This window comes from Aspergillus piperis, assembly GCF_003184755.1.
Source record: "Aspergillus piperis CBS 112811 unplaced genomic scaffold BO85scaffold_9, whole genome shotgun sequence".
Taxonomy (NCBI): Eukaryota; Fungi; Ascomycota; class Eurotiomycetes; order Eurotiales; family Aspergillaceae; genus Aspergillus; species Aspergillus piperis.
Genome location: NW_020291599.1, coordinates 147,895 through 173,129, shown reverse-complemented (window position 1 = coordinate 173,129; position 25,235 = coordinate 147,895). Strand labels below are relative to the sequence as shown.

Sequence of the window (25,235 nt, the reverse complement as noted above, 5' to 3'; positions counted from 1 at the left end):
GTCTTGGGTCACCGCCTTGGGCAGGCTGCAGCTTGTTGATAGTGAATGGATTCGGGGTCATGTGGGTCATTTTGGGAGGGGGTATGGTGTCACTGTATGTATTGGTACCATATTCAGCTGTAGCAGACTACACGGGCTGGCTATATTGTAATTGGTGATCTGGTAGGAGAAGGGGGGAAGGCCCTCTAGTAGATGTTAGCTACTGTATGGAGCGTGATATGACCTTACAGATAAGGACGGTGCGGATATTATATGGAATTAGCAGTTCCTTTCTACTTGTATATATATATTAGATAGGTTTTTGAGGTGGTCCATTGTAATCGAACACCTTTTGTCAGGTTTCGTCCTCGAGTAATTGCCAGGTTATTGAGATTTCGATCTGATAAACGGAAGGGACGGAACTGGACGATAAACTTGATTGGGGTTTTACTATTTATACACTTTCTCCTCTCTAAGCCTCTCCAACCGCTTCAACTTCCCTCGGAGATGCCCGATCTCATCCTCCAGCTCCTCCCTCGAAGCCACCCAATACTTCAACTTCAATATCGCCGCAGAAATCAACAAAAATCCAATAGACACCAACGGAGACCACTGTCCCACTTGCTGCGGCGTCTCCTGTGATGGTCCATCTTCGTGGATATAATACTCAATCCACACTACAAAAGCAATGACTGTCAGCGGGCTCACGATAATGCTAAACACCAACGCACACAGTATTATAGTATCGAGAAGAAGCCTCAGCCACGAGCCCAGGGCGTGTAAGATAAAGAGACCCCCGGTAGGTCTCCACACAGAGAGCTTCTCCCTCGTTGAATCCATAAAATCGGTTCGATGAAGTTGAGACACGTATATTGCGGAGCGGAAGTCCTTCCTTAATCCATTGAAGATGTTCTTCCTCTCGATCCAAATGCTGTGTACTTGAGCTGAGGGAAGACGTGATCGATACGGAAGGATCTTGAACAACAAGAGGAAGAAGTTCACGATAACAGTAAGGACTATGAGACTGTAGATGTAGCGTTTGGAGTAGACGACTTCGTCCCAGAACTCGCTTCGTTGGTGAACGCGATAGTCCCCCGTGGCGACAGTCGCCTCAAGAGTGGTCTGTTGGCGCAGAATCTGCGTCGTGTTGAAGCAGGGATAAAAGCAGACGCCTGGTAACTGGTCAAACATTGAGCTGTTGCTGAATATTTCCCAGACACTGTTGTTCCAGGTTGAGGTGCGCTGCCATGCCTCCCATCCGTCACTAGAGACGGTGCCCATGGGTGGAAGATCCGGGTAGCAAAAGGTGTATTGGATAGGGGTGTCGCGGAGAGTGGGCCAATATATCAGGGCACAGATAGACCCTGCAAGCATGAGAATGTGCCATAAGCCGAAAAGAATATAACGAGCTCTTTCATGGGAGAAAGCACGGGACCAGCATTGAAGAGGAAGGAAGGTGAGGTAAGCTGTTACTACTATGGCGAGAACGGCGTCGGCGTCTAGCTCAAGTGCAGCTGGACTCAGTTCGATTTGATCGGCCCCGGTGATTAGCGATGGGAAGCTGTTCCATAGCGAGGTGTTATCGGAGACTAAGGGGATTGTTATGAGCTCGTAGGGATTGTGTTCAGCCGGATTGGAAACGAGAATGAAGGCTTGGATAGCGGCGGTTCCGGCATATGTTGCTGCCGCACCCAGGAAGACGTCTGCGAGCCAGCCGGTCCAGCGAGTGACACAAGTGGCTAGAAGGAGGGCATAGAAGAGATATCGCGGACACGAGTCGTAGAAGGTGCTGATGGGGTAGGCGCAGATGACCTCTTCCACTACGAAGAGAGGCGCCTCGCTTGTCTGGTTCATTCCAATGTAGCCGGTTGCATCCTCGCCAAGTATCAGTGTGTAAAATGTTTTCTTCGCAATGCCAGGAGCTGGCGGATTTCACCGATCATCCCAGGGGGTGAATCTCGAAGAACAATTAAGGTTGATGGTTGAATCTTAGACCAAGTGGAGACTCGTGATGTCATCACAACCGGCAGAACTTCAACCAGCCCTATCACGGAGACTATGCAGGCAGAGGTTCCTAAACCGAGTTGAAGACATTCAAATTCTGCTACTAAGCGCATAACTCAAAGCCATCCGACCGATTGTCCTTCTCTTATCTCACCCACAAGGGTGCTCGTAACAAGTACCGCCGAACGAGTTGACCAGACTCACAGTAATTGGAGCGTCTGTGAGCAGAGCCATAACAGCGGGATCATTTAACAGTGGATGAAGAGACTTTCTACCCAGCTATAATTCATACATAAATTATATAAAGATTATAGCGTAGATGGAAAGATTCAAGTGAGATTATTTGAGATTTTACTTATGATGATCTTCTCATAATGACTGAATACCTTGACGATGTTATAAATAAAAGTGTAAAAGTAGCGGGATTTGAATTCGTGATTACTTGGCCAGAATTAGTCAGTCCTCAAATTCAGTGCCACAAAATGTAGTGCACTTCTTTCTATTCACGATTTTCATTCACCACGAAGAGAAGAAGGTTAGTTAGAGAAGAAGAAGTAGTTAAAAGATAAATTGTAAGAAAGGAAAAAGATATCCAAAAAGGAAGGTACAAGGCCCGAGCCGCGGATCGAACGCGGGACCTCTCGCAGATATGCTTGGGTTTGTATCCCTAAGCGAGAATCATACCACTAGACCACCCGGGCTTGTTGTGTGCATTTAATGTAATAGAGGAAATATAAGCTTTATCATATGAGGAGATCATGGGTCGCCAGACAGTAAAAGGAAACCACTTATAAAACAATATTCTATCTTCAATAATGATGTCAGAAGCAGATTTCAGTACCTGGAACTGCTACAGAATGTCTCGATATACAACTAAAAGTACGTTCATTAACGACACCATCATTATCACCAGTCTTCTGTGTACGTTTGGGAGTCACTCTGACCCTCTCTAATTATTTACCTATGAATAAGACACTCTTAACCTTTTCAGTAGGAATGATTCAGAAAAAAAGATGAGAAACTTCATCCTGAAACTGATTGAATGATCTGTAACATCGCTATCTCAACCACTTGTGGTTCTGCGAGCGTTGCGAGCGTCACCTTCGGCACGGTGAGTTGAGTGAAGTAGCATTTCATTCTGGCTGCTTTCGGCTGCTTCAATGTGAAAGTTTTTTAGAAGTTGCAGGCTATCTGCAGATAGCTAGTCCTGTATGGCGCACTCAATGCCATCGGCCCCCTTGATTCGGTTTCGTATGCCCAACCCGATGCCGACAGCCGGGGGCGAAGAGGGATGATATGTATAAGAATCATGATATATAAATTTATTCAATGATATAAGTATAGGGAGGTGCTGGTTCCACACTAACAACATAAATATCAACTCACTTTTTAACCCTAAAGCTACGTTATCTGCACCTTACAATTGCGCTAAACCCCTTTAGACAGAGTTTGCCACGCTCGGCACATCATTGCCCCTTCAAAACACGACCACATCTCCAATGACAACACCATACGGGTTGGAAGCTTGATAGAACCTCATGGAGCGCTCCGAGAATATAGCCTCTCAAGCATGTGTCGCCTGCAAACGACAAAAACGAAGATGTGACAAACGGTTACCCCAGTGTAGCCTGTGCCTTCGCACCAGCCGCACGTGCGACTATGCTGATACCCCAAAGCCGCCCCCGACTGCGGCCGACCTCGAAAACCTTCAAGCAAGGCTAACCGAACTGGAAGAAAGACTTGGAAGCATCACCGAGCAAGATTCTTTGTCTGCTACAGCCGGCATTTCGAGCTCAAGCAGCCTTGCCACTGAACCTATCGGACCCAACCGAGAACCTACTAGCTTTCCGTCAGCTTTGTTTTTGGATATAGACTGCTATAAATGGTCCAATATGCAACTCCCAAGGCCAGCTGCCAATATTCCGATGGTCGGTAGCAAGCAAACTATCGTTACTTTGTCCGTACCATTATCACTGCAATCTTGCTGATGAATATACAGGATATACTCTCCATCCTCAATCAGCCCAATTTCGTTATGGACACAACTTCGCTTTACTTCGATACAATCCATCCGTGGGTGCCAATCATTTCGAAGAAGCGACTGGACCTCGGCATCTCGCTGAAGGACGGTGGGCCAGACATTGCGCTGCTTTTCCTCGCAATGAAGCTAATCACCCTCCCACCACCGCCTGCTCCGAAGATAACCAGCAAACTTTATTCGTCTGCGAAAGGTTTCTTGGCGACCTTAGAAGCCAGTGGAGCTGTGTCATTTATCTACCTACAGGCTATGACTTTGATAGCCTTGTACGAATACAGTCACTCCATCTATCCGGCGGCTTGGATGACCGTAGGAGCATGTGCCCGACTCACCGAGCTACTTGGTATTACACCTGGTAAAGATACAATGAAAATTATGAGTCCCGCTGTATGTCTATAAATGGTCCAAGGAACGCTACGGGGAAGGATTGTCACTGATTATTTACAACAGATGACTTGGACAGAGCTGGAGGAGAGAAGACGTGTGTGGTGGGCTATATACATCCTGGATCGCACAATCTCCCTAGGCAGCCGGAGGAGATTTTGCCTCCCAGAACCTGCAGATACAGATGTCCTCCCTGTGGATGATGACGCATGGGTGAATACACATCTGCTCTTTATCTTGTATTGTTGTCTCTCGACTGATATCTTTTTCTCCCAATAGGATCTGGGTGATGTAGCCAACATAATATATTATCAGGTTACAACACCCCTTTTGACTCCTATGTCGCCCTTCTCTCGCCTCTGTCAGTCGGCCATGTTCATTAGTCGCGTTGCCGCACACCGCAGCGATTCGCCAGCAGGCCTTGCAGACCATATCACTTCTGTTCTTAGCCTTACCGAGGACCTGAACACCTTCAGCTTCATTGTCGCCGAAGAGATGGACTCTTCCCCCACGAACGGATATATTAGACTCCTTGCTCCTCGGTGTCTGACATGGTCGGCCCTCTTTTTGCTGCTAGACAACTACTGCTGCCCAGAAAAACTTAGCAATGAACCAGGTTATACTACCTCCGGCGACGTTAAAGGACCGGACGAACTCGCCGCCCAGGTCCAGGCCACCCTGGTAGTGCGGAATATCAGCAACCAGGCGCACAGAACAACCACGGATATTATGGATTTTGTGTCTAATCAACGTAACGACCAAATGGGGAGATTGAGCCCGTTACTACTGGATGCACTGTACTGCTCCATGGTGACATTCCAATGGGTCTATCGCGAAGGCGCCGACGAAGAAGCCAAGGGCCTACTAGCGGATGTAGAGGCTTGCATGGGGAGGTTGAGTCAACGGTGGAAGTTGGCGTCTGAGTATCTTGCTCTCAACGAGGTTTATCGTGGAGCTGCAAAGTAACTTCGATGGTAGCATCAATATAACTCGTTGAAGATGGTGCTAGGGCGGCAATAACGAGTGCACTGTCACATACCTCGTTATTAATATAGTATGTGTATATGTCTGTTCATTGCTGTTCTCAAGGCTCCAAGGTAAGGCCTCTAGGCCTGAGACTGCATTGGCAGGAGTTATTCTGCAACGACTCCTTCGATCGTTTGCGCTTTCATGCTCTTTCAAATGGCTTGTATAGGCTGAAGTGTAAAGATACTGACAGATTGCCAGTTTACGACCGTGGGAAAATGAAACCCCAGCTAGGCCTATGTGTTATGTACGGGTCGAATAACCGAAAGGCACGGATCAAAGTGACACAATCGAGGACAAGTTGTGGTCAAGAAATTGACGACTGCGTAAAGTTGGAATTGCGTGAGCGTCCGCACAATCAATGTGGTTTATCTCTGGTGCTTGCCGGGATGACCGCCTCTCCGACTGGCTTGGGTCCCTCCAAAGCTCACCCTGGGGACTGGTGGGTCGTTCCAAATATTTTTCCCGCTAGTTATTGTCTCGAACTTTGTCATTCCAGGTCAGCGGGGGGTGCGGCCGCATTTAGCGGCAGAAAGAGACGCCACAGAAAACCGTCATCTGAAATTAGGTTCGGCCATCCGTAGTAGATTTGTTGCAAGGTGAGCTCTCCGGATGCAACATAAAGAGCTATTTAATCCATCGGCTCCCACCACAACTAGACATCTTTTTATTAGTATTTCCCACCTTCACAACCTCTGCCCGACACAATGAGCCTTAACTTTTCAATGAGATGCAGCACTGTTCTGCCTAATAAGCCAACATTAACTGAGAAGAACCTGCCGGACCAAACTGGCAAGGTGCGCAACCCGTATCACAATCCTCCCTCCCCGATCAATTAGCTAATTTTCTAGAACAGGTGTTCATTGTAACAGGTGCCTCGGGGGGACTCGGGAAACTCCTCACCAAGATTCTGTACCAACATAACGGCAAGGTTTATCTTGCTGCCCGTTCCGAGACGAAGACCAAGGAGGCAATCGAGGAGATAACGGCTGCCCATCCATCCTCCAAGGGCGAACTGCTATTTCTCAAGCTTCAACTTGATGATTTGACCGCTATCAAGCAGACAGCCACCGAGTTCCTCGCAAAAGAAAATCGCTTGGATGTCCTGTGGAACAATGCGGGTGTCATGATCCCGCCAGCAGGCTCTCGAACCAAGCAGGGCTATGAGCTTCAGTATGGAGTAAACAATCTCGGCCACTTCCTGCTGACCTATTTTCTTCGCCCGGCACTTGAGACTGCGGCAAACATCGCACCCAAAAACTCTGTCCGCGTCATCTGGGTCTCCTCGAGTGCTGCCGACGCTGCACCAAATCCTGCTATCGATTTGACTAATATGGACTACCACAGAGACGAGGGCGCTTGGATGAAGTACTCTCGGAGCAAGGCAGCTTCTGTAGTTCATTCGGCGGAGTTTGTGAGAAGAACTAAAGGTACTGGCATTATTAACTTGGTGAGTACATCACGGCGTATACTCCGGCAGGCTTCATCAGCACTGACTGCAAACTCCAGTCTCTCAACCCTGGCAATTTCGTGACGAATCTCCAGCAAAATATGTCCAAAATGGAGCTCACGATGTTTGTAAGCTTGCAACCCGCTCTCATGCATTCTTTGTTTCTCTACTATACTCAACTAATTATTTTTGTAGAAACTCATCGCATCGGAGCCGATCAATGGCGCCTATACCGAATTGTTCGCCGGTCTCAGTGACACTATTACAGAGGAGGATAACGGGGGATGGGGTGCGACACTCCTGCGCAATTTTACTCTACTGGACATACTCTAACCTGCTAACCTGTTCTCGTTAGTTTCGCCTTTCGGTAAGGTCGAAAAGGTCCGGAAGGACTTAGTGGACCCAACTCTTGGAGAGAAGTTCTGGGACTGGAGTTTGCAACAAGTAAAACCTTATATGTAGGGATGTCGGATAAATTGTTATGTCCTAGCACAGCTCCATAGAGGAATATTAGGATTTTCTCAAGTGTAACTGAATCAATATCCTTCTATACACTTGTCTTTGTCAATTGGGATAACTACAAGAAGGCTCGCGTGCTGATAGTGGTCAGGGGTTTCGAGATCCTTTGTGCCGAGTAGTAACTATAACTGTATTTTTCAACTTGAACCTGAATCAGAGTATCAAGTCTGGCTTTTCTCATGATGGGTGGGTTATGAGTATTATATAAGGGGTAAAGCATGCGTTAATTATTTTTCTACATCTATCTAGTAGAAGCCGATCGTCTTTCCCGAGCGTATTCTGCTAAGAGTGATCTCACTGTTCTAAATGGATGCTCATGCTTCCTAGTTCTGTTGGGGTAGAGATCTACACGAAGAGTCCCGCGCGGGAAATGCGGCCGCATAACCCGCACCCTAACGGGTTTGACCCAGTGGGACAGACTGATCCGGCAAACTTAAAAACTGAACAGAAGTGTTATATTGCACGTATAATCGCACAGGTCCTGATACGTATCCACAGAGCCATGGATTATCGGGAAAGAATGATCACCGTTGCTTAGAAGCCTGTTGCACCGGGCGGCATATGCTGACGCGGAGGAGGCGGCCGCTGGCCTCAAGAGGGTCATTAAGGCGAATGGGATAGGCCCTCACACAAAATGTCCTACATCTAGTATAGTGTCAAACTTATTCTAATTGCAGCCCGCACCATAGAATACATTATTATTCTTAATACTCGATTTCTGGTTATTAAACCAAATCCACCAGTCAACCGCATCAGAACCATCAAGCCGACGCATCCATATATGCTTCCAGCTCCCTCTCTGTCCACTCCCAAAGCTCCTTCCCGAGTCCCAAATCTTGGGCATACTTACTCCCATCCTTTGCCTTCCCAACAGGAACGTAATACTGCCCACTCTCAACCTGGGGAGAAGTAGCAGCCCAAAGCTGATTCAGGGCCCCGGTCTCAACATCGACCCCTGTAACAAGGCTCGCAATCCACCACAGCATCCTCATAATAAAACTCCCTTGACCCATAGTAGTCGCCAAGTTTGTCCGCACGAGCCCCGGATGAACCAGCGGCACAGTTAACTGGGGATACTGTCGTGCCATCTACCTCCCCCATAGTAGATTGGCCAGCTTGCTCTGACCATACCGCGCAACAGTATTCATCCCCTCCGCGCGGCTTTTGAGCGTGTCGAACTGGATCCCAAATTCCGGAGCATAGTTATGCGCATAAGAAGTCAAAACAACTACTCGCACATCTAATCCTCCTGGCAATGCAGTTGTCTCCAGCAGAAGAGGTGTCAATAGTTTCGCGAGTAGTGCGTGGCCCAAATGGTTTGTTCCGAATTGTATCTCGTAGCCTTCATTGGTCAGGCCCGGGGGGACTGACATTATTCCTGCATTCAAGAGCAGGATATCAAGTCTGGACAATTCAGATAGAAACCTTTCGGCTGCTTGTTTCACAGAGTCTAGGGACGTTAGGTCCATGTCGAGGGTTTTGATGTTGACTGGTTCGGGAAGACCGCTTTTGATAGATGTAACTGCGGAGGCGGCCTTTTTAGGGTCGCGAGCCGCAAGCCAAATTTCCTTGGGTCCATGTTTGGCGAGCTCAATGATGGACTGCTTCCCTAGGCCACTGGTGCCACCTGTCACTAGGATGACTTTGTCTTTTAGGGAAGGGATGTCGGTTGAGGGGGTGAACGTGGGCTTGGTTGACGTGAACATCTTTGCTCTGCTGGTGATCTGTTTGACTAGGTCGCTTGATTGTTGAAAGATGCGCGATAACGCTGGTTCAGTTGCTCTGGGACTGACTGGATATTATAGTGAGTTTCTCAAAATTGCATGCAGTGCTTCTGATGAACAACTATCCGCGGGCTTCCCGGACCCTAGTTATGGTATGACTTATCTCCACCGCGGCCGCTTCCTCCGCCGACTTAGTCCATCAGGGGTCGTTGGCTTAGTTGTCATTGTCGAATGCGGCCGCCTTGCCCAACTTTAACGCATAGCAAAGAGAGCAGAACAAGAAATAAGCTTTAAGGATCATATTTGAAGAGCACGAGAGTCTCCGCATGGGGTCTCTTGGGGGCTCGGTCTTGTCGCCCAGAGGGATTTCTTTGGCATATTGAATGATTATTCTCGGTTTATTACTAGTAGGAGTTCGAGGAGCAGTTCAGTATCGATAATGATTCTTTTACCTTAACCTTATTTCTTCTTATTCTTCTATTCTAAGATTTACTTTAATATGACCTTCTGTGGACCCGTTTACAGGACGATTAATCAATCAGTGTCTATCACTTGATATAACCAGCATGGCTTAACGGCGCCGTCACTCTGATTAATCGACTCTCAATTCCTGCTATCCGGGCTACTGGGTGGTCTCCGGAAATGGACAAGCTAGCACGGGAACCCCGACATGGGCCTCATTTCAATGAACTCCGGCGGTTCCTTAGCCAAATCCAAGCCCACAAACAAGCTTGGCCCTTCCTCTCTCCAGTCAACAAAGACGAAGTCCCGGATTATTACAAGGTCATTGAATCCCCAATGGATCTACCGACAATGGAAGAAAGATTGGAGAATGATTCGTATTCTACCCCGAAAGCCCTTGTCGACGATCTCAAGTTGATCTTTCGCAATTGTCGGCAGTATAATGAGGCAACAACGGTATATTCCAAGTGCGCATCCAAGCTGGAGAAATACATGTATTCTCTAATCAAGGAGATACCGGAGTGGTTCGACTTACTGGAGGATTGATCCTTGCGCCTCAATTATTCTGCTGGATTTCAGCCTACCGCTAAGTGATTGAAGCAGAGCTTTGTAAAGACCGGTTGGTATTTGCATTGCTGAGTGTAGGGCGGTACTGGCCATGAGCTTTGACGAGGCAAAAAAGACTGTAAAAATATAAAAACATACAACAGAAGGGATTCGCTGGTGGTCACCCACCCAACTACTAACCTCCCGGCGTGTGGCTTAAGTACGGCTGAGCGGACGGGAAGCCCTGTTTTCCACACCCTGTGGTCGTATGTGCTTATTTTATTGTTGAAAGCCCTTATATACTGTGTCCTAAAATATGATGCAAGAATATACAAGAATCTAGAAGATCAGATATCGAGCAATATGCAGACTCAAGTTTAGGAATTCGACTTGCGCGCCAGCATGTGAATCACATTCCGCACTTGATTTACATCCGTATCTATTCCGATTCCAAATGCTATTCATACTGTTCTCACTGTAAAAGAGATCCTAGTTACTCCCGCGAGGATATCTCATATCCAGCTTGTGCTAGACTAAATGTTTCTGCTAACATGAATTTCTGAGTCTGATTTCATATAGTACTTAACACCGCATTGCTGAGAATTGCATGTTGATGAACTATCAAGACTATCTATATCTCCCGCATGAGCACAGCCCTATAGCGCACCTTACCATCTCTCAATTGGCTCATCGCCTCTTCTATGCCAGCGCTAGTGAACGGAAAGGTCATTATAGTTGGATAAATCTGCTTCTTCGCCGCAAACTCCAAAAGTGCCTGTGTACTCTGACGGGAAGCAACCAAGGAGCCCTGGATCTTACAGCCCTTGAAGCATAGCTCCAATGTAGGAATTGGAGAGGGCTCAAAAGTTGCAGTCAGGGGATAAATAGCACTAGGGCTATCCATGAGTGGTAGGATTCTGTCCACAACGTGTCTAATCAGTCATACGCCCTACGCATGAAGCACCAGGAGCAACAGCAGAACAACTCACGAAGAATACTTCACATTAGCACTCCCACAAAGCAGGAGATGCTTCAAAGGCTTGAATGACTGGAGAGGGCTTTCCGCCCGGAAGACATGGTACTCCGACGCGCCGTACTCCATAGCCTCTTGCCTCTTAGCCTCGGAGCTCGAGAGCACGACGACATGGTACCCCATAGCAGCAGCCAGCTTGATAGCCAGGTGACCGAGACCGCCCACGCCCTGTATGCCAACTCGATCACCAGGGCGCATGTCGAACCGTGTCAGAACTGTCCACACCGTAGCCCCTGCGCACATCAGGGGTGCGGCATGGGCTGTTTCCATCTCGTCCGGGATGCGAAACACACAGTTTGCATCCCAGATGGCGCCGTAGCTGAAGCTGCCGTTGTTGAAATCGTTTGTGCCGTATTGTTTCTTTTCTCGGCAATATTGGTCCATATCTTTGGCACCCGGGCAAGGTTCGTTAGTATACTTCCAAGATATAACAAGTCATGAAAGCGATGGCTGTATAGATATCTTACCTTTCGCGCAGTTATCACATCGCGCACAGATCCCATGAGTGAACCCAAATCCCACGCGGTCACCGATTTTGACCGTCCGCACGCCGGGCCCAATGGCCTTGATGATCCCCACACCTTCGTGGCCCAGGACTTGACTTGTCTTCAGATAGTGCTCATCTGTTCCGCAGACGCCGGATGCGAGGGTCTTGATGAAGACTTCGTTGTAGTCGAGATCGCTAGAGACTTTGTCGCTGACGATCTTGCTCTCGGGAGAGCCGCGGAAGACATCGTAGGTTAAAGCCATGTTATTTCTGAGAGACACGTTTGAAATAATGATTGTATAGATAACAGAAGAGACAGATGGATAGGAACTTGTCTAGGTATCTTATATACCACTTTCTCTGCCTATTCAGTTGTTGCGGAGGTATTCTCCGCTGCGGGTTTTATTGTCCGTCCTCGCCTGCCCTACATTGCGGGTTTTTGACCCGTCTCACCACCGTCAACTGTCTGACAAGCAAGTAGGTAGCTTACGAGACCGGAGAGGCACCAATTGAATTGAAGGAGATCCATTGGTCATATGAGCAAATGTACGTTTTGGAGACATTGGATGACTACTAGAGTGATTATAGTTAGTTTGTCATCGATGTTGTGTTTGGACCAGATAGCTGACTAATCAATTTTATCATTTCTAAGGAAAGAAGGTCTTGGACAATCATCACCAACAATAGCATGTGTACGCTGATCTTCGATCATTATTCCGTCTCTATTTACATGATATGACTTCTATTACTGGTTAGGATAATGCAGAGTGAGAGAGTACTTCCAGCCCGACATGCCCGACGTCGGACGGTCCCCCGAGGCCGGATAATGACCGCGTGTGCTCGGTGTCAGAAACGGAAAATCCGTGTGAGTGCGCTGATGGCACACGCTGGCTTCTTCTATCATTAAATCTAATCCAATAGTCTCTTCTAGTGCGACGGAGTTACTCCCGTCTGTGGGGGTTGCCAACGAGCCCATGTAGAGTGCGTTGGAGGAGTTTCAGTCCGTGACATTTCCCGAAAGTAAGCCAGCTAATCATTGATCTGAACAGCCTGCTTATACCCACATACTAAAATACTATTCTAGTTACGTCGATGAGCTAGAAGCGCGAATAGAATGGCTAGAGTCCATCATCCGGGAGCACCTACCATACATTGACCTCCACAAACCTGATGAACCTGAGGGACGTGTTCCCTTGGATCGTCATCGTGGCTCGGTCAACAGAGGATCGAATCCTTCCTCTGCTCCTGAAGCAAATACTTCCCAAATTGGGAACGACAAGGATGACTGGGGCCCAGCGCGTGACATCACGGATCAACTTGGACTGGTCTCGATCAACGCAGAGGCGGATCTTCGATACTTGGGCCCTTCCAGCGGATTATTCTTTACCAGGTTCGTGCTAACCGGTCTTGGACGACGAGCCGGATTGGCACAAGAACCAGTTCCCCAAACCGGAGGAACCAACTTCGTCCCTGCTGAGCTTCTCGATATTCAGCCCAAAGGTCTTCCATCTGACCTAGAACAGGCCCAGTGGTTGACACAGGCGTATTTCCAAGCAGTCCATGGGCAATACCCATTCCTGCATCAACCATCTCACCTAGAACTTCTGCAAAAGGCTTACAATGGCATCGAACTCCTCCTGCCCATCGATCAATTCCAGATCTACATGGTCCTGGCCATTGGGGCCACTATCCGATCGCAACAACTGAAGATACTTCTTTCTGCAGAAGGATACTGTGCCTCAGCGATAGTTCATTTGGACACCATTTTCCAGAAATCGTCGGTGGGTGGCGTACAATGCATGCTGCTTTTGCAAATGTACACATTTCATAATCCTTCCTCGGCGATCAGTCTGTGGACACTGCATTACCATTGTCTGGCTCATGTTTTGGAACTTGGTTTGCATCGTAATGTTCGAGGCTCTGCCTTCACCGAATTCGATCAAGAGATGCGCACCCGGGTTTTCTGGTGCGTGTATGCAATGGATCGTTACCTGTGCACTTCACTCGGTAGGGCAATAGGTATTATGGATGAGCAGTGTGATCTGAGGGTATCTTGCGTTCTTCCATGCAGGCTCTACTTAAGAGAGAAGACAACGCTAATAGTCAACATAGTTACCACACGACATCAACGACGAGGACCTACGACCAGACCAACCGATCCCAAATCAACCCTCTACACCAGGGATAACCGACATGTCTAGTGCGATCCACCTCTTCAAACTCGCTCGCTTCAGCGCGGAAATAAAATGCGTTTTGTACTGCGTCGACCGAAATTACCCCCCTTACACGCATCCCACCATCACAGACCCTAACCACTGGCAACAAGATATACTTCACCGTCTACGGCAGTGGAAAGCAACCATTCCTCAGCATCACCCACAAAGCCCATCGTACTATCTAAACAGTCTGCTCGAGATCAGGTACCATGAGTTAGTGATGTTGGTCGTACGCCCAAATCCTCTCTTCCCATACCCGTCCAAGACCTTGATCAAGTTGTGCTTTGATTCCGCCCTGGATTGCACAAGGCTTTACCGCCATTTATACATTACCAGCATGCTGCACTATAACCGGACGATTGTGCAATCGTTGTTCCTGTGCACGATCACTATATTTTATTGTATCTGGGCACCAAATGGATTAGAAGAAGAAGAAACAGCCCTCGACACCGTCTTGCAAGCCCTAAAGTCCGCTTCAGACATCCTCAGCGCCACCGGGGAATATTGGCTTGAAGTGAAACGAACTCGCGATGTATTGGATTGTATCACGAAGGCTACGGTGCGGCGGTTTGCTCGGAGGCTTGGTCATTTATCGGCATCACTTCCATCAGGAAGTAGCGGGACGTTGCACGATAATTTCAGTGGTCAAGGGGTGTCGATAATGGACTTGCCTACAACTACCTTCAATGAAGGGTCGTGTACCGATGGCATCACTGGTAATGGTAATGCAGGGCCGGTCTCGGTAGATCCCTACTATGTGCCCACGCAGCAGCCGGATGCTACACCTGAGCTTTTGTCGTTTTTCATGGATCCTCAGCCGGAGTCGGCGATGGAGTTGTTAGATTTCTCATGGGATGTGTTTGGTGGGGTGGATGATGCAATGCAGGAGATGATGGCTGGTACTTCAGGAGAGTGATGAGATTCGGGATTGTGAATTATTGACATTTCGTGCGTTGTCATAGTATATACCGCTCAGTGTTGTGCATCTAAGTTGCTTTGTGAGTCTCTATGCCGGTTACGTTTTACGAAGATTCTGGTTGCCGCAGGTGTTCACTTCAACTGTAGTGGATGCCTCAGGCCTGTATACGAGGGAGTGTGATTTGGCCTAGTCTCTGCCTAGCCGCTGTCAGGTCAGGTTCTTGCAATGGTGGAAAAGTGAGGTCTCCGACTTATGATATGGTTGATATCGTGTTGTCGAAAGAAAAGAATTCCGTTAGATGGTAACTTATGATGCCAGGTCAAGTCACTGTATAGACGACCCTCGCCATTATCATAGGCTGTGCAATGCTATTACACCAACACTTCGTCTCTATTATGCACACATTATCATGATTATGTAATATATCAATTATCCCTCTTTCGGCGTTGCACTGCTGGTCCCTTGATTGTCCTCGACCTCGCTGGTATGTGTCTTATCTGCTGTTTCAGTAGTCGTAAGTTTGTCATCCTTGGTAGGGTCGCTGCCGCCAAAGACGCCTTGCATTTCTTCGAGAGAGTAGTTGGAGGTCTATTCCTTGTGAGCAGATTCATCAGTAATCCAGAGTGGGGCATAAGACGCACCTCCTTTAAGAAAATGAATGAATATACGACGATCGCGTAGTTGAAGATCGCAAACATAAGAAACATCCTCCATCCGATATTTTCAATCGCATGCGGAGTCACCTGCGACATCATGAAGTTGAAGAGCCATTGTGAGGCTGCGCCGACGGTCACACCGATCTCACGAGTGCGACTCGAAAAAATCTCTCCGACGTATAGCCAGGGAAGAGGACCCCAGGACATGTTGAAACTGAATGCTTCACAATATGTCATGATGATCATGGCGATTCCCGCTGGCGAGGCGTTTCCGGTGTCGCTGGAGCTGGTTGGATGTGTGGCCAAGATGCAGGCAATGATGAGCATAAACGACCCCATCGCGGCGGCACCAACCATGAACGGCCATCGCCGACCGATGCGATCCATAACGAAGATCTGGAAGACCGAGACACCGACTACTTTAACCACACCGAAGAAGCCAGTCACCAGCTTGCTTGAGTTTCCTGCACCCACAGCGGAGAAGATCTGAGTTGCATAGTAAGCCAGGGACGTGTTTCCTGTAAGTTGCGCCGCTAGCTGAATCGTAAAGGCGATGAACAATCGATAGCGATTTGCGGGAAGCAGCAGTTCCCGGAAGGTGAACCCTTGCTTGATTCGAGCTTCCTCCTCAATACCAGCCAGAATTTCATCGAATTCTTGCTGGAGCTCCGCAGTCTCTTCCCCACCTCGTACCCATTTGAGAGACTCTCTAGCCTTCTCAATTTTGCCTTTAGAGGCGAGCCATCGAGCGCTCTCTTTAACTGTGCACATACCGAAGAGGAGAAGGGACGAGGGGAGAAGCTGCAGGCCCAGTGCGATCTGCCATTGTTTTGTTGCGGATGGCTGGTCTATCGACACAGCGTACGTGACCCAATAGGCGACCATGACTCCCAAAGCGAAGAACAACTGGAAGCAAGACCCGAGTCGGCCACGTAGATCCTTAGGAGACATTTCAGCCGCATACACTGGAATCAGCACCGTTGCGGCACCAATGCCGAGACCAGCTATCACTCGGCCAGCATAGAACGTGCCCAGAGTATGCGAGTTGACGACCTGCAAGATGGTACCGACGGTGAAGACAAGGGAACTGATGATGAGGCCGAGCCGGCGGCCTAGGTAGGATGCGATGGGTGTGGTGAAAAAGCAGCCGAAAAAGGCGCCTGCTTGGAGGATCGAAACGGCATTGGAGTTGACCGAGGTTTTCTGAGCGACCGTGTATCCGAAGTCATTTTGGAAAGAGGTCAGCGTAAGAACACCGCCTGGCCATTGTCTGGTTAGCTCGTCGTTGCATTAAACAATGATTAAGGGTGCGCAGCGTACTAATAACACCGGTGTCGAATGCAAAGGCGAAAGAGCCCATGCAACTAGCAGACACCAGATAGATAGCTCGAAAGAGGCCCAATTTCCGACCCATTGTGAGAAAGACTGGTCCTCAAAGCGACCGCTTTCGGTGCGGGTTAGGAGCAGTGAGAGCCGATTTGGGAAGTAAGGGGGACAGAGAGCCAGATAACCTGTCAGTGCCAGCACTGATATTTAAGACGATCAGGCCAAAGTCTCGGTGGCTCAGCTGGCAGACCCCTGTTGTTGCGTGATTCGCGCTTGCGCGTGCTACACGGCAACTATAAGCTTCCGCGGGATATAACAAGTAATGGACTATCCCATCAGCTGTGGCGCCTGCAGGTAGGCAGGCCCCTTGCTTTTGTGCAATCAGATGGCAGGTATGCGGCGTCCGTGCGAAGATCCTTTATATTGACATATCGATGAAAGTGGTCATCAGGCAATAAACCCCCGCCCCGGGGCGCTCGACTGGAGCACTAGCGGAGGGGAGGGCGGCCAAGTCCGGACGTCAGGCTCTGATGTCTGCGACTCTGCGAAGATGGTTGGTTCCGGATGGGCAACAGCTGGTGCGGATGACGTGCTAGCCGTCTGTGACGACACGGCTCGCGCTCTCCAAATCGGAAAATAGAGACTGAGTTTGAACATCGGTGAAAGCTAGGTTCCAGAGCAGATCTATAATTGCTTTTTGTATTGCTGATTCTTTGGCCCTCCTTTCCGCCAGAGTCTCCGACATCTGGATGAGACAGCTGGGGTACTTTGAGATCTCGATATGTCGCACATGGTGAAGGGCTAGGGATCGGTACCCCGCAAAATGTCGTGATGATCGACAGCGGACGGGGTGTGAGAACTGAGAAGATGCGACCATTGGTGGACTGAGCGACGAGGAATCAAGCCAGTCAGCATGCGCTCCATCCAACTATGGGGACTTAAGGTTACTTCGACTTACTGGCTGGCCGCAATCGTTTCCTACAAGTCATAGCGGGGCCACTGGTGGTCCCTTGTCGGTTGCATCCTGTCCAGCATCATCGACCATGGTAGTATCCAAGGTCTGGCAGGACTGGAGGATGTCTGTATACAGATGGAGTCACGATCGATAAGGCAGCGCCCAGCTCAGATCGACGCTGGAAGAGAGACGGAGCAAATGCCTCCTTTCCCAAAAGGGTCTGGACGTGCTCAGTCATCGCCAGAAATGGTATAGTGCAGGACTCTCGATCACATGTTTTCGAACCGGCTGATGTAAGCAATTGATTATGTCATTGGTGTCAAGCATCACGTGAGATTATGAGATCATGTATTCCTAAGGCATCATAGAAAGCACAATTTCCATATGCAGGCTCTCTCATCTTATGCCAATGTGCATTATTCTCAGCTAGTACCTTAGTAAGCGGAACTGTAACTCCCAAATTCGCACTTAAAGAGGCATCGCCAGTTCTCCTTCTAGCCAACATACTAGCATTCCAGTATAGGAATCTCTCGCTACCTCGGTTGAAGAACCCGCATGCTCTTGATGACATAGTCTCTCATGACCTCATCCTTCTTCTGCTTAACATATCGTTTCTTTATTTTAGTTCCATTTACATATGCCTGATATTGTAGGACGATCGGCTATTCTATCGCACTAACACAGCACAACAGTCCGATGTTAGCAACCAAGGAGAAGACATCATCACAAGCAAATACAACCCATCACGGACTTGTACGGTGTGTCTTCCTAACCGGGCAATCACCCCAGAACCCTGACGTCGTTCAAAGCGCAGGTGATAGCCATGGCAGTCGCGAATGAATCAGTCGCTGGACCGGGTTAGTGATCGACATGATTGTCGAGCGGCCGCGGACTCCCTCCCCATAATGGATGGGTAGGATCTACACGTGGCAGGTTAGTGTGGACGTTTGAAACGAACCGTTGCAACGACCAAGATCATTGTCCATATTTTGGGTTATGATAAGAGTTCAAGATATTCTGATGCATAGATAAGCATGAGAGACTGGAAGTAGGTCGTATGATCGATCCAGTTGCCACACGAGAGCTGGCACCAAAGCTACCACCACCGCCCTTTCCCTTCCCAACCAAAGTCACAATTTGTGGACATCCAGCTAGTAAGGCACTACGGTACTTTTATCCAGGGGTCTGCATCTCTCCCAGCGAATTCCGACCACTGGCATAACCGCCAAATGCCAGATAAGGGACTTCGATCAGCCAGTCATATCTGAAGTGCTGCCGCCAGGGCCTCATGGTTGACCGTTCCCGGTCTGGCCCAAAAATTGGTCGATCTTGCCTTGATTCACAGAAATGGGTGGAGTTTCTGGAGTCGGCATCGACACCCAGTGAGCTGAGGCCGGATCCACTCCCGCTCGCTTGAACCGTGGTTCACACCTGAGACAGGTCTGGACGTCTCTGGGTGTGCGACTCGCTTTTCCGACGTTCGGATGCTTGCCTAATGTAGCGAGGACTGAGTCGTTTAGCGATGAAGAACGATTATGGTCCAGCCGGCCAAGCGCACTATTGAGGAGTAGGATATCTATAGCCTGCTTCCTCGCTCACCGTAAGCCCGGATCGATGTCTCACTCCGGTACGCCGACCGACAAGAAAATAGGCACGATTCCCGGCGATGGCAAACCTGCCCAACCGAGTAATTCCTCCGGTGTCAAATGATGGTACAGAAGCACGCACTCCCGACAGAGCGCTGTGGAGAGATCCCTGGAGAAGAGGATACTCTGTAGATTACAGAGGAAAACTTTGGGTCCGGAGAATAAGTGGGCTCCGCAAAACGATATACGGCACACAGTAAATGTCTGAACTCATTATTATATGGCATTAAATAGCAGGACAAGTTGGCGTAACTCGTGAACATGCGTTTGGCTGTCTAGAGTGAGACAGATAGTAGTAGAGGTAGTATAGAAACAAACAAAAGAAACATGTCTCGCTATGAGCGGCTGGTCCGGTCACTACCCCAGCGGCTGCCCTTTTGGTTGGACACCACCGAGATCTCAACCTGCTTCTTAATCCCCCGCCCGGACTCCACCATCGACCCCGAATGGTAGCTATCCTTAAGGATCTGCTCGATACTGTCGCAGTCATCGCGGTTGTCCGTACTGGGCTGCTCCTGCGCATGAGACTGGAAGGTGCCGTTCTTCGCGGTTCCTTTCTGACCTGAGAGCGGACCACTGAGTTCGTAGGAGCGAGAACGTGCCGCACTTGAAAGCTTTCTCACAGACGAGATAAGTAGAGGTCGGATGCAGGGCACGGAGGAGGTGATGATAATGATCAGGTTCTCTGAGAAACCCCAGCGAATCAACTCGACCGCACCGCCGGCACCGAGGTTCGTGATGCTAGGGACTTCCTTGAGTTTGGTGGTCTTGATGATCGAGGCGACCATAGCACTAGTTCTGTGTAAGCTGACAGGACAATAAGTGAAACCGTTGATATACTGACACTATTCCGAGACTAAGCAGGATAATCAAACTGACTTTGATCCGCAGCTTCAAGTTTAGGTTCCAGAAAATAATGGTGGGGAACACCGCCAGGAAGAGATCAGTAGCAGAGTTGACGGCTAGATACACCTGACGTTAGCCATACATCCCAGTTGAGACGGCCAGTGGATGGCAAGGACCTACTTGACGAAAAGTAAGAAAAGTTGACCACCGCGACACTACTACCACATGTTGTCTTCACGGTTGGATCCCAAAGAACGCGAGCGTTGCGGCAGATGGAAAGTGGCAGTACCGCAGAAACGATGTTGGCGCTGAGCTGCAGCAACATGACAATCCATAATGCGACACAATACTTCTTCTTTCCACCGAGGATAGCCAACAGGTAGAGGACAAATGATGAGCGGGCGATGCCGGTGCTGAGGGTGACAAGGAGTACCTCGAAGGAGATGTATTTCAGCACCTTCGAAGTGTTATGGAACGGGAGTTTGGTGAGATTCGTGCCGAAGCCATTTTGGACAGAAAGCGTCAAGATGACCGTGGATGCGAGTGTCAGTGCCTGAAACACAGATGGTCAGACATGCGACAAAAGGGCCCATGGTTAGTGCGGGGAGAGGAAAGGACGATTAGTTACCCAGGCTATGATCATCAACACATCGTCAATGCGAAAGTTGCGAATCTTGATCTTTGCAATTATTCGGAGAATGAGAATAAAGGTGGCTATTGCAACTGCAGCCCACATGCCCCTTTCCAGGGCCAGTCCGGAAGGGTTGGTTATGCTGGAACCCATCACGAAGGGCAAAGGTCCGCGACGATAGAGGTCATTCTTTGGCAGAACAGATGCGACCACTCAAGTATATTTATTTTATCGTAAGACTAACTTGCTTCCCACAAGATTTCGGCACCAGGGGAATTATACTTTCTGAGTCGCCTTAGTCCTGATGACTGCCGACTGGACAGGTTCGTGCATGGCTGGGATATTGGATCCATGGTGCAGATAACATAATATTAGGGAGATTTGGTCCTTCCATCCATCCAATTCCTGGGTACTCCGGCGACCCGACGGACAAATCTCGCGAAAGACAGTGGAGACTATTGTCCCAGTTGGCCAGGGCAATTGGACAAAGCTTTCCCCAATAGGCAGACGTCGCCGGGGAAAAGAGTCCCAGAGTCTGAATAATCCAACCCTACTACTGGAATCCTGGTGGCGCTTAGCGTGCAGCAGTGGATGCATTCGCCACGAGGTGAACAGGGGTCGGCTTCATCCTTGTTCATTTCTAGAATAACACCAGGATTCTCACTTGCCGGTACTCCAATTTATTAGGACTCCTGCAGCCGGCACTGAAGATAATCAAATGACCGTTATGGCCTTCCCACTTTCTGCAGATCTACCCATGCCCTACGGGGAGGGTAGAGAGATGATCCCTTGCTCTAAGCTCACCATGGACAGCGACCGGTACGGGGATCCTCACGTCGTGTTTGCTTGAAATAACGGTGGGTCGTTGTCAAACTTTGAGGGAAATTTTTTTCAGCTTATTCAAGCCACATTCCAGAGTTGAGAGATGCCGCAGCCAGCACACTCAGGAACAAGCCTTTGGCGTTCTTGGTCTTGGTCGCAAAGAAAAGTTACGTACACCGGCAAGGGAGAGGGAAGGGGAGATTTGAATCAAAATAAAATTAGGAGCAACTGAACAGACTAGAAATATTAGCGACAAGTTCTTTCTATCTCAGACCACGGAGGAATCGCTAGCAGGCACCGAAGCAAGCCGAAGGAGTCAGTCAGCAGCGTGTGAAGGATTCGGCACCGTCTGTTCGTGGACGAGGGCAAAGACAAATCCCCGGAACATCCGCGGTACTCATTTTTAGACGCACCATCGGCCAGCTGCCAATAAAACGGTTAGCACAGATCCACTCCGTCCGGTTCCAGTGCTCGCCGAAAGCCTAAATCCTGCCCTCTGGAGTTGCATGGTGCCATTCTGATCCAATACTACGCCTCATAGCCAATCTAGCGAGCGGGGCCCGAAATTACCTGGAGCAAGTGCCACTGTCCCATCGCCCAACTGGAAGCCGTTCTCCGATCGTGTGTGTGCCACTGTGCCTGGACAATGATTCCGGCCCCTGTGTCAGCCAGATAACTCACTAATTCCATCCCCAAATCCATCCACACCTCTTGCCTCGGCGGCTCGGCCAGTTCCTGGTCATCGCTCTACTCCGTAGTATCTCTTCCACTACCCAGCGCCCGGCTAATCCGCGGTGGTAGAATTATCCACTGTTTGCTCCGCGACTTTACGCACTTGGGGAACATGTCCGATGATAGCTGAATAGCCTCCTCCTGATCTTGAGATACGGCTGCCTGTATCGATTTGCATATAAAGTACGTTTCCCTCGGCAGGGATCGTCACTTTATTCACTCAATCCAGTCACTTCCTTTCTTCCATCCTCTCCTTCCTTCATTATCTTTGCAGGATGAAGGCTTCCTGGTCCTTTGCGGCAACCGTCGCTGCTCTCGCCTCCAAGGCTGTCGCTTCTAGCGACTGCCACTGCCTGCCCGGCGATAGCTGCTGGCCTTCGACCTCCAGCTGGGACTCCCTCAATAGCACTGTGGGCGGTCGCTTGGTTGCGACTGTTCCCATTGGTACTCCTTGCCATGACCCTAACTACAATGGCGCCGAGTGCACGAATTTGCAGGACAACTGGTACTACCCGCAAACTCAGTAAGGCACCCCCTCCTCCACTCCCTAAACTTAGACCATGCTGACGTCAGACAATCTCAGCTTGGTCTCTTCTTCTTCTGTTATGCAGCCCTACTTTGCCAACCAGAGCTGCGATCCTTTCCAGCCTGAGTCCCGGCCCTGCCTGCTTGGCAACTACGTGAGCTACGCTGTCAACGTCTCCACGACTGATGATGTTGTTGCTGCGGTCAACTTCGCTAAGGAGAACAACATCCGTCTCGTGATCAGGAACACCGGTCATGAGTAAGTTCTGCACTATTCCTCTATATCATGTAGGATGGTGTTGCTAATCCATCTCATAGTTACCTTGGCCGTTCCACTGGTGCTGGTGCCCTGGCCATCTGGACTCACTACCTGAACGACGTCGAGATCACCGAGTGGTCGGACTCCACCTACGAGGGTTCTGCTGTCAAGCTGGGCAGTGGTGTCACGGGCTACAATGTGCTCGATGCTACCCACGGAAAGGGACTTGTTGTCGTCGGCGGCGAATGCCCTACTGTCGGTCTCGCTGGTGGATACACCATGGGTGGCGGTCACTCCGCTCTGAGCACTGCCTTCGGTCTGGGTGCTGACCAGACCCTGTCCTTCGAGGTTGTCACTGCTTCGGGCGAGGTCATCACGGCTTCCCGGACCAACAACACCGACCTGTACTGGGCCCTCAGTGGTGGTGGTGCCGGTAACTTCGGTGTTGTCACCTCTCTCACCGTCAAGGCCCACCCGGATGCCACCGTCTCCGGTGCTGCCCTTGAGTTCACCGTTGCCAACATCACCTCCGATCTCTTCTTCGAGGCCGTGGAGCACTTCCACACCCTGCTGCCCGCCATGGTCGATGCTGGCACCACCGTTATCTATGAGATGACCAACGAGATCTTCCTCATCAACCCCTTGACCGCCTACAACAAGACCACCGCTGAGGTCAAGACCATCCTGTCTCCCTTCCTCTCCGCCCTGACCGACCTGGGCATCGCGTACACCGTTGCCTACACCCAGTACTCCTCTTACTACGAGCACTACGAGAAGTACATGGGACCCCTCCCCTACGGCAACCTCGAGGTCGGCCAGTACAACTACGGCGGTCGCCTCCTCCCCCGCGACACCCTCACTTCCAACACCGCCGACCTCGTCTCCGTCCTCCGCAACATCACCAATGACGGTCTCATCGCTGTCGGTGTCGGTTTGAACGTCACCAACTCCAACGACACCGCCAACGCCGTCTTCCAGCCCTGGCGTAACGCCGCCGTGACCATGCAGTTCGGATCCGCCTGGAACGAGACTGCCCCTTGGTCCGAGATGGTCGCCGACCAGCTGCGCATTGCCAACGACTACATGCCCCAGTTCGAGGCCGTGACCCCCGGCTCTGGCTCCTACGAGAACGAGGGCAGCTTCCGTCAGCAGAACTGGCAGAAGGAATTCTTCGGCGCCAACTACGCCCAGCTCTGCGAGGTCAAGGAGAAGTACGACCCCGACCATGTCTTCTATGTCACCAAGGGTGCCGGTAGCGAGTACTGGTCTGTGGCTGAATCGGGTCGCATGTGCAAGACTGAGCAGGCATGCGCTGCTGTCTGAGAATATTGTATCATACCCCATACGTAATGTTTATATGTGGATGTTTACTGTACAGTATTGAGCTTGCGCGGTTGTATAGACGATAGATTACGGCTTTCATAGACTAATAATGTCATTTTCTTACGTGATTCAACTTTTACCCCCTTATTATTTGATTATGTTCGTTCTCCTTGATCAGTGAGAACTATAGTAAAGCAAAACTGCCTTAACATGATAGATACTAGGTATTGGGCAGTTTTGCAAATTCACTAGTCGTGTCACTCCAAGTAGCGAGAGCATAGGAAGAATATTCCCGTCATGCTTCCAATCGACGGCTTGGGTGAATTAGGAGAGTTCTGTGGGACAAGAAAAGGGATAATTAGAAAAAGGGGGCATAAGCGTAATAGCAATAATAAAGAGAGAGAGGTGAATAAATAACCCAGAAATAAGAAATTGAAGGTACAAATAGTACTACGATCATTCAGATGCCATATATATATATTATCTGCCTGAGGCATTGGTAGTTACGGCACCGAGTCATAACTACTACGTACTTAGTAATAATTCTTATTTACCGCGGTAATGCTACGGCCGATAATAATGTACGCTATGAAGTATCTTGATGTTCCAAAAAAACAGAAAGGGGTGTCATATCACAAATAGTGATTGTGGGGGGTAATTGGATGGTGAATTCCAAGCCTAACTATCGAACAGGAGGTCAATTATAAATGCCTAGTATATCACGGGT

The 25,235-nt window shown here is 49.4% G+C and overlaps 10 protein-coding genes and 1 non-coding gene across 11 annotated transcripts; 5 read left to right on the top strand and 6 right to left on the bottom strand.

Annotated features, from left to right (window-relative positions):
• Positions 1–429: 429 nt before the first annotated feature.
• Positions 430–1,833, bottom strand: BO85DRAFT_372217 (uncharacterized protein; the record flags this gene model as incomplete). Its single annotated transcript, XM_025656030.1, has 1 exon — positions 430–1,833. The coding sequence occupies one exon, from the start codon at positions 1,831–1,833 to the stop codon at positions 430–432; it is 1,404 nt and encodes a 467-aa protein (XP_025515307.1).
• A 760-nt stretch (positions 1,834–2,593) lies between these two features.
• Positions 2,594–2,684, bottom strand: BO85DRAFT_t148. The gene has a single exon. It is a non-coding gene; the product is annotated as a tRNA-Pro (tRNA).
• Positions 2,685–3,518: 834 nt separating this feature from the next.
• On the top strand, positions 3,519–5,494 carry BO85DRAFT_397387 (Zn(II)2Cys6 transcription factor; the record flags this gene model as incomplete). The annotated part of the gene is made up of 4 exons (XM_025657020.1): positions 3,519–3,911; positions 3,983–4,408; positions 4,472–4,618; positions 4,685–5,494. 4 exons carry the CDS (start codon positions 3,522–3,524, stop codon positions 5,369–5,371), a joined length of 1,650 nt encoding a protein of 549 aa, XP_025515306.1. The 3' UTR covers positions 5,372–5,494.
• A 630-nt stretch (positions 5,495–6,124) lies between these two features.
• Positions 6,125–7,369, top strand: BO85DRAFT_421015 (short-chain dehydrogenase). Its single transcript, XM_025657915.1, has 5 exons — positions 6,125–6,228; positions 6,288–6,881; positions 6,941–7,009; positions 7,077–7,170; positions 7,237–7,369. The coding sequence occupies exons 1-5, from the start codon at positions 6,139–6,141 to the stop codon at positions 7,341–7,343; spliced, it is 954 nt and encodes a 317-aa protein (XP_025515305.1). The 5' UTR covers positions 6,125–6,138; the 3' UTR covers positions 7,344–7,369.
• Positions 7,370–8,161: 792 nt separating this feature from the next.
• BO85DRAFT_459457 (short-chain dehydrogenase/reductase) lies at positions 8,162–9,106 on the bottom strand (the record flags this gene model as incomplete). The annotated part of the gene is made up of 2 exons (XM_025661658.1): positions 8,162–8,488; positions 8,540–9,106. 2 exons carry the CDS (start codon positions 9,104–9,106, stop codon positions 8,162–8,164), a joined length of 894 nt encoding a protein of 297 aa, XP_025515304.1.
• A 660-nt stretch (positions 9,107–9,766) lies between these two features.
• On the top strand, positions 9,767–10,132 carry BO85DRAFT_372697 (bromodomain-containing protein; the record flags this gene model as incomplete). The annotated part of the gene is made up of 1 exon (XM_025656050.1): positions 9,767–10,132. The coding sequence occupies one exon, from the start codon at positions 9,767–9,769 to the stop codon at positions 10,130–10,132; it is 366 nt and encodes a 121-aa protein (XP_025515303.1).
• A 637-nt stretch (positions 10,133–10,769) lies between these two features.
• BO85DRAFT_397382 (NAD(P)-dependent alcohol dehydrogenase) lies at positions 10,770–11,915 on the bottom strand (the record flags this gene model as incomplete). Its single annotated transcript, XM_025657019.1, has 3 exons — positions 10,770–11,064; positions 11,122–11,551; positions 11,633–11,915. Coding segments are annotated over 3 exons (1,008 nt in total), but the record flags the coding sequence as incomplete, so codon positions are not given.
• A 497-nt stretch (positions 11,916–12,412) lies between these two features.
• On the top strand, positions 12,413–14,784 carry BO85DRAFT_421010 (Zn(II)2Cys6 transcription factor; the record flags this gene model as incomplete). Its single annotated transcript, XM_025657914.1, has 4 exons — positions 12,413–12,517; positions 12,584–12,672; positions 12,737–13,700; positions 13,765–14,784. The coding sequence occupies 4 exons, from the start codon at positions 12,413–12,415 to the stop codon at positions 14,782–14,784; spliced, it is 2,178 nt and encodes a 725-aa protein (XP_025515301.1).
• A 216-nt stretch (positions 14,785–15,000) lies between these two features.
• BO85DRAFT_299949 (putative MFS sugar transporter) lies at positions 15,001–17,109 on the bottom strand. Its single transcript, XM_025655334.1, has 3 exons — positions 16,764–17,109; positions 15,429–16,702; positions 15,001–15,375 (listed from the first exon to the last, which is right to left on the bottom strand). The coding sequence occupies exons 1-3, from the start codon at positions 16,855–16,857 to the stop codon at positions 15,217–15,219; spliced, it is 1,527 nt and encodes a 508-aa protein (XP_025515300.1). The 5' UTR covers positions 16,858–17,109; the 3' UTR covers positions 15,001–15,216.
• Positions 17,110–19,705: 2,596 nt separating this feature from the next.
• Positions 19,706–21,000, bottom strand: BO85DRAFT_477883 (uncharacterized protein; the record flags this gene model as incomplete). Its single annotated transcript, XM_025662857.1, has 4 exons — positions 19,706–20,215; positions 20,250–20,332; positions 20,397–20,769; positions 20,845–21,000. 4 exons carry the CDS (start codon positions 20,998–21,000, stop codon positions 19,706–19,708), a joined length of 1,122 nt encoding a protein of 373 aa, XP_025515299.1.
• A 1,676-nt stretch (positions 21,001–22,676) lies between these two features.
• On the top strand, positions 22,677–24,640 carry BO85DRAFT_421002 (putative isoamyl alcohol oxidase; the record flags this gene model as incomplete). The annotated part of the gene is made up of 3 exons (XM_025657913.1): positions 22,677–22,924; positions 22,985–23,185; positions 23,245–24,640. 3 exons carry the CDS (start codon positions 22,677–22,679, stop codon positions 24,506–24,508), a joined length of 1,713 nt encoding a protein of 570 aa, XP_025515298.1. The 3' UTR covers positions 24,509–24,640.
• Between the last annotated feature and the right edge of the window lie 595 nt (positions 24,641–25,235).

Bases quoted from the DNA above. Each gene is read 5' to 3' on its own strand.
- BO85DRAFT_421015 (XM_025657915.1), top strand. From the start codon at position 6,139: ATGAGCCTTAACTTTTCAATGAGATGCAGCACTGTTCTGCCTAATAAG. The intron at 6,882-6,940 runs GTGAGTACATCA...TGCAAACTCCAG, and splicing joins GTACTGGCATTATTAACTTG to TCTCTCAACCCTGGCAATTT. The intron at 7,171-7,236 runs GTGCGACACTCC...TGTTCTCGTTAG, and splicing joins GGAGGATAACGGGGGATGGG to TTTCGCCTTTCGGTAAGGTC.
- BO85DRAFT_299949 (XM_025655334.1), bottom strand. From the start codon at position 16,857: ATGGGTCGGAAATTGGGCCTCTTTCGAGCTATCTATCTGGTGTCTGCT. The intron at 16,703-16,763 runs GTACGCTGCGCA...GACAATGGCCAG, and splicing joins ATTCGACACCGGTGTTATTA to GCGGTGTTCTTACGCTGACC. The intron at 15,376-15,428 runs GTGCGTCTTATG...CACAAGGAATAG, and splicing joins CATTCATTTTCTTAAAGGAG to ACCTCCAACTACTCTCTCGA.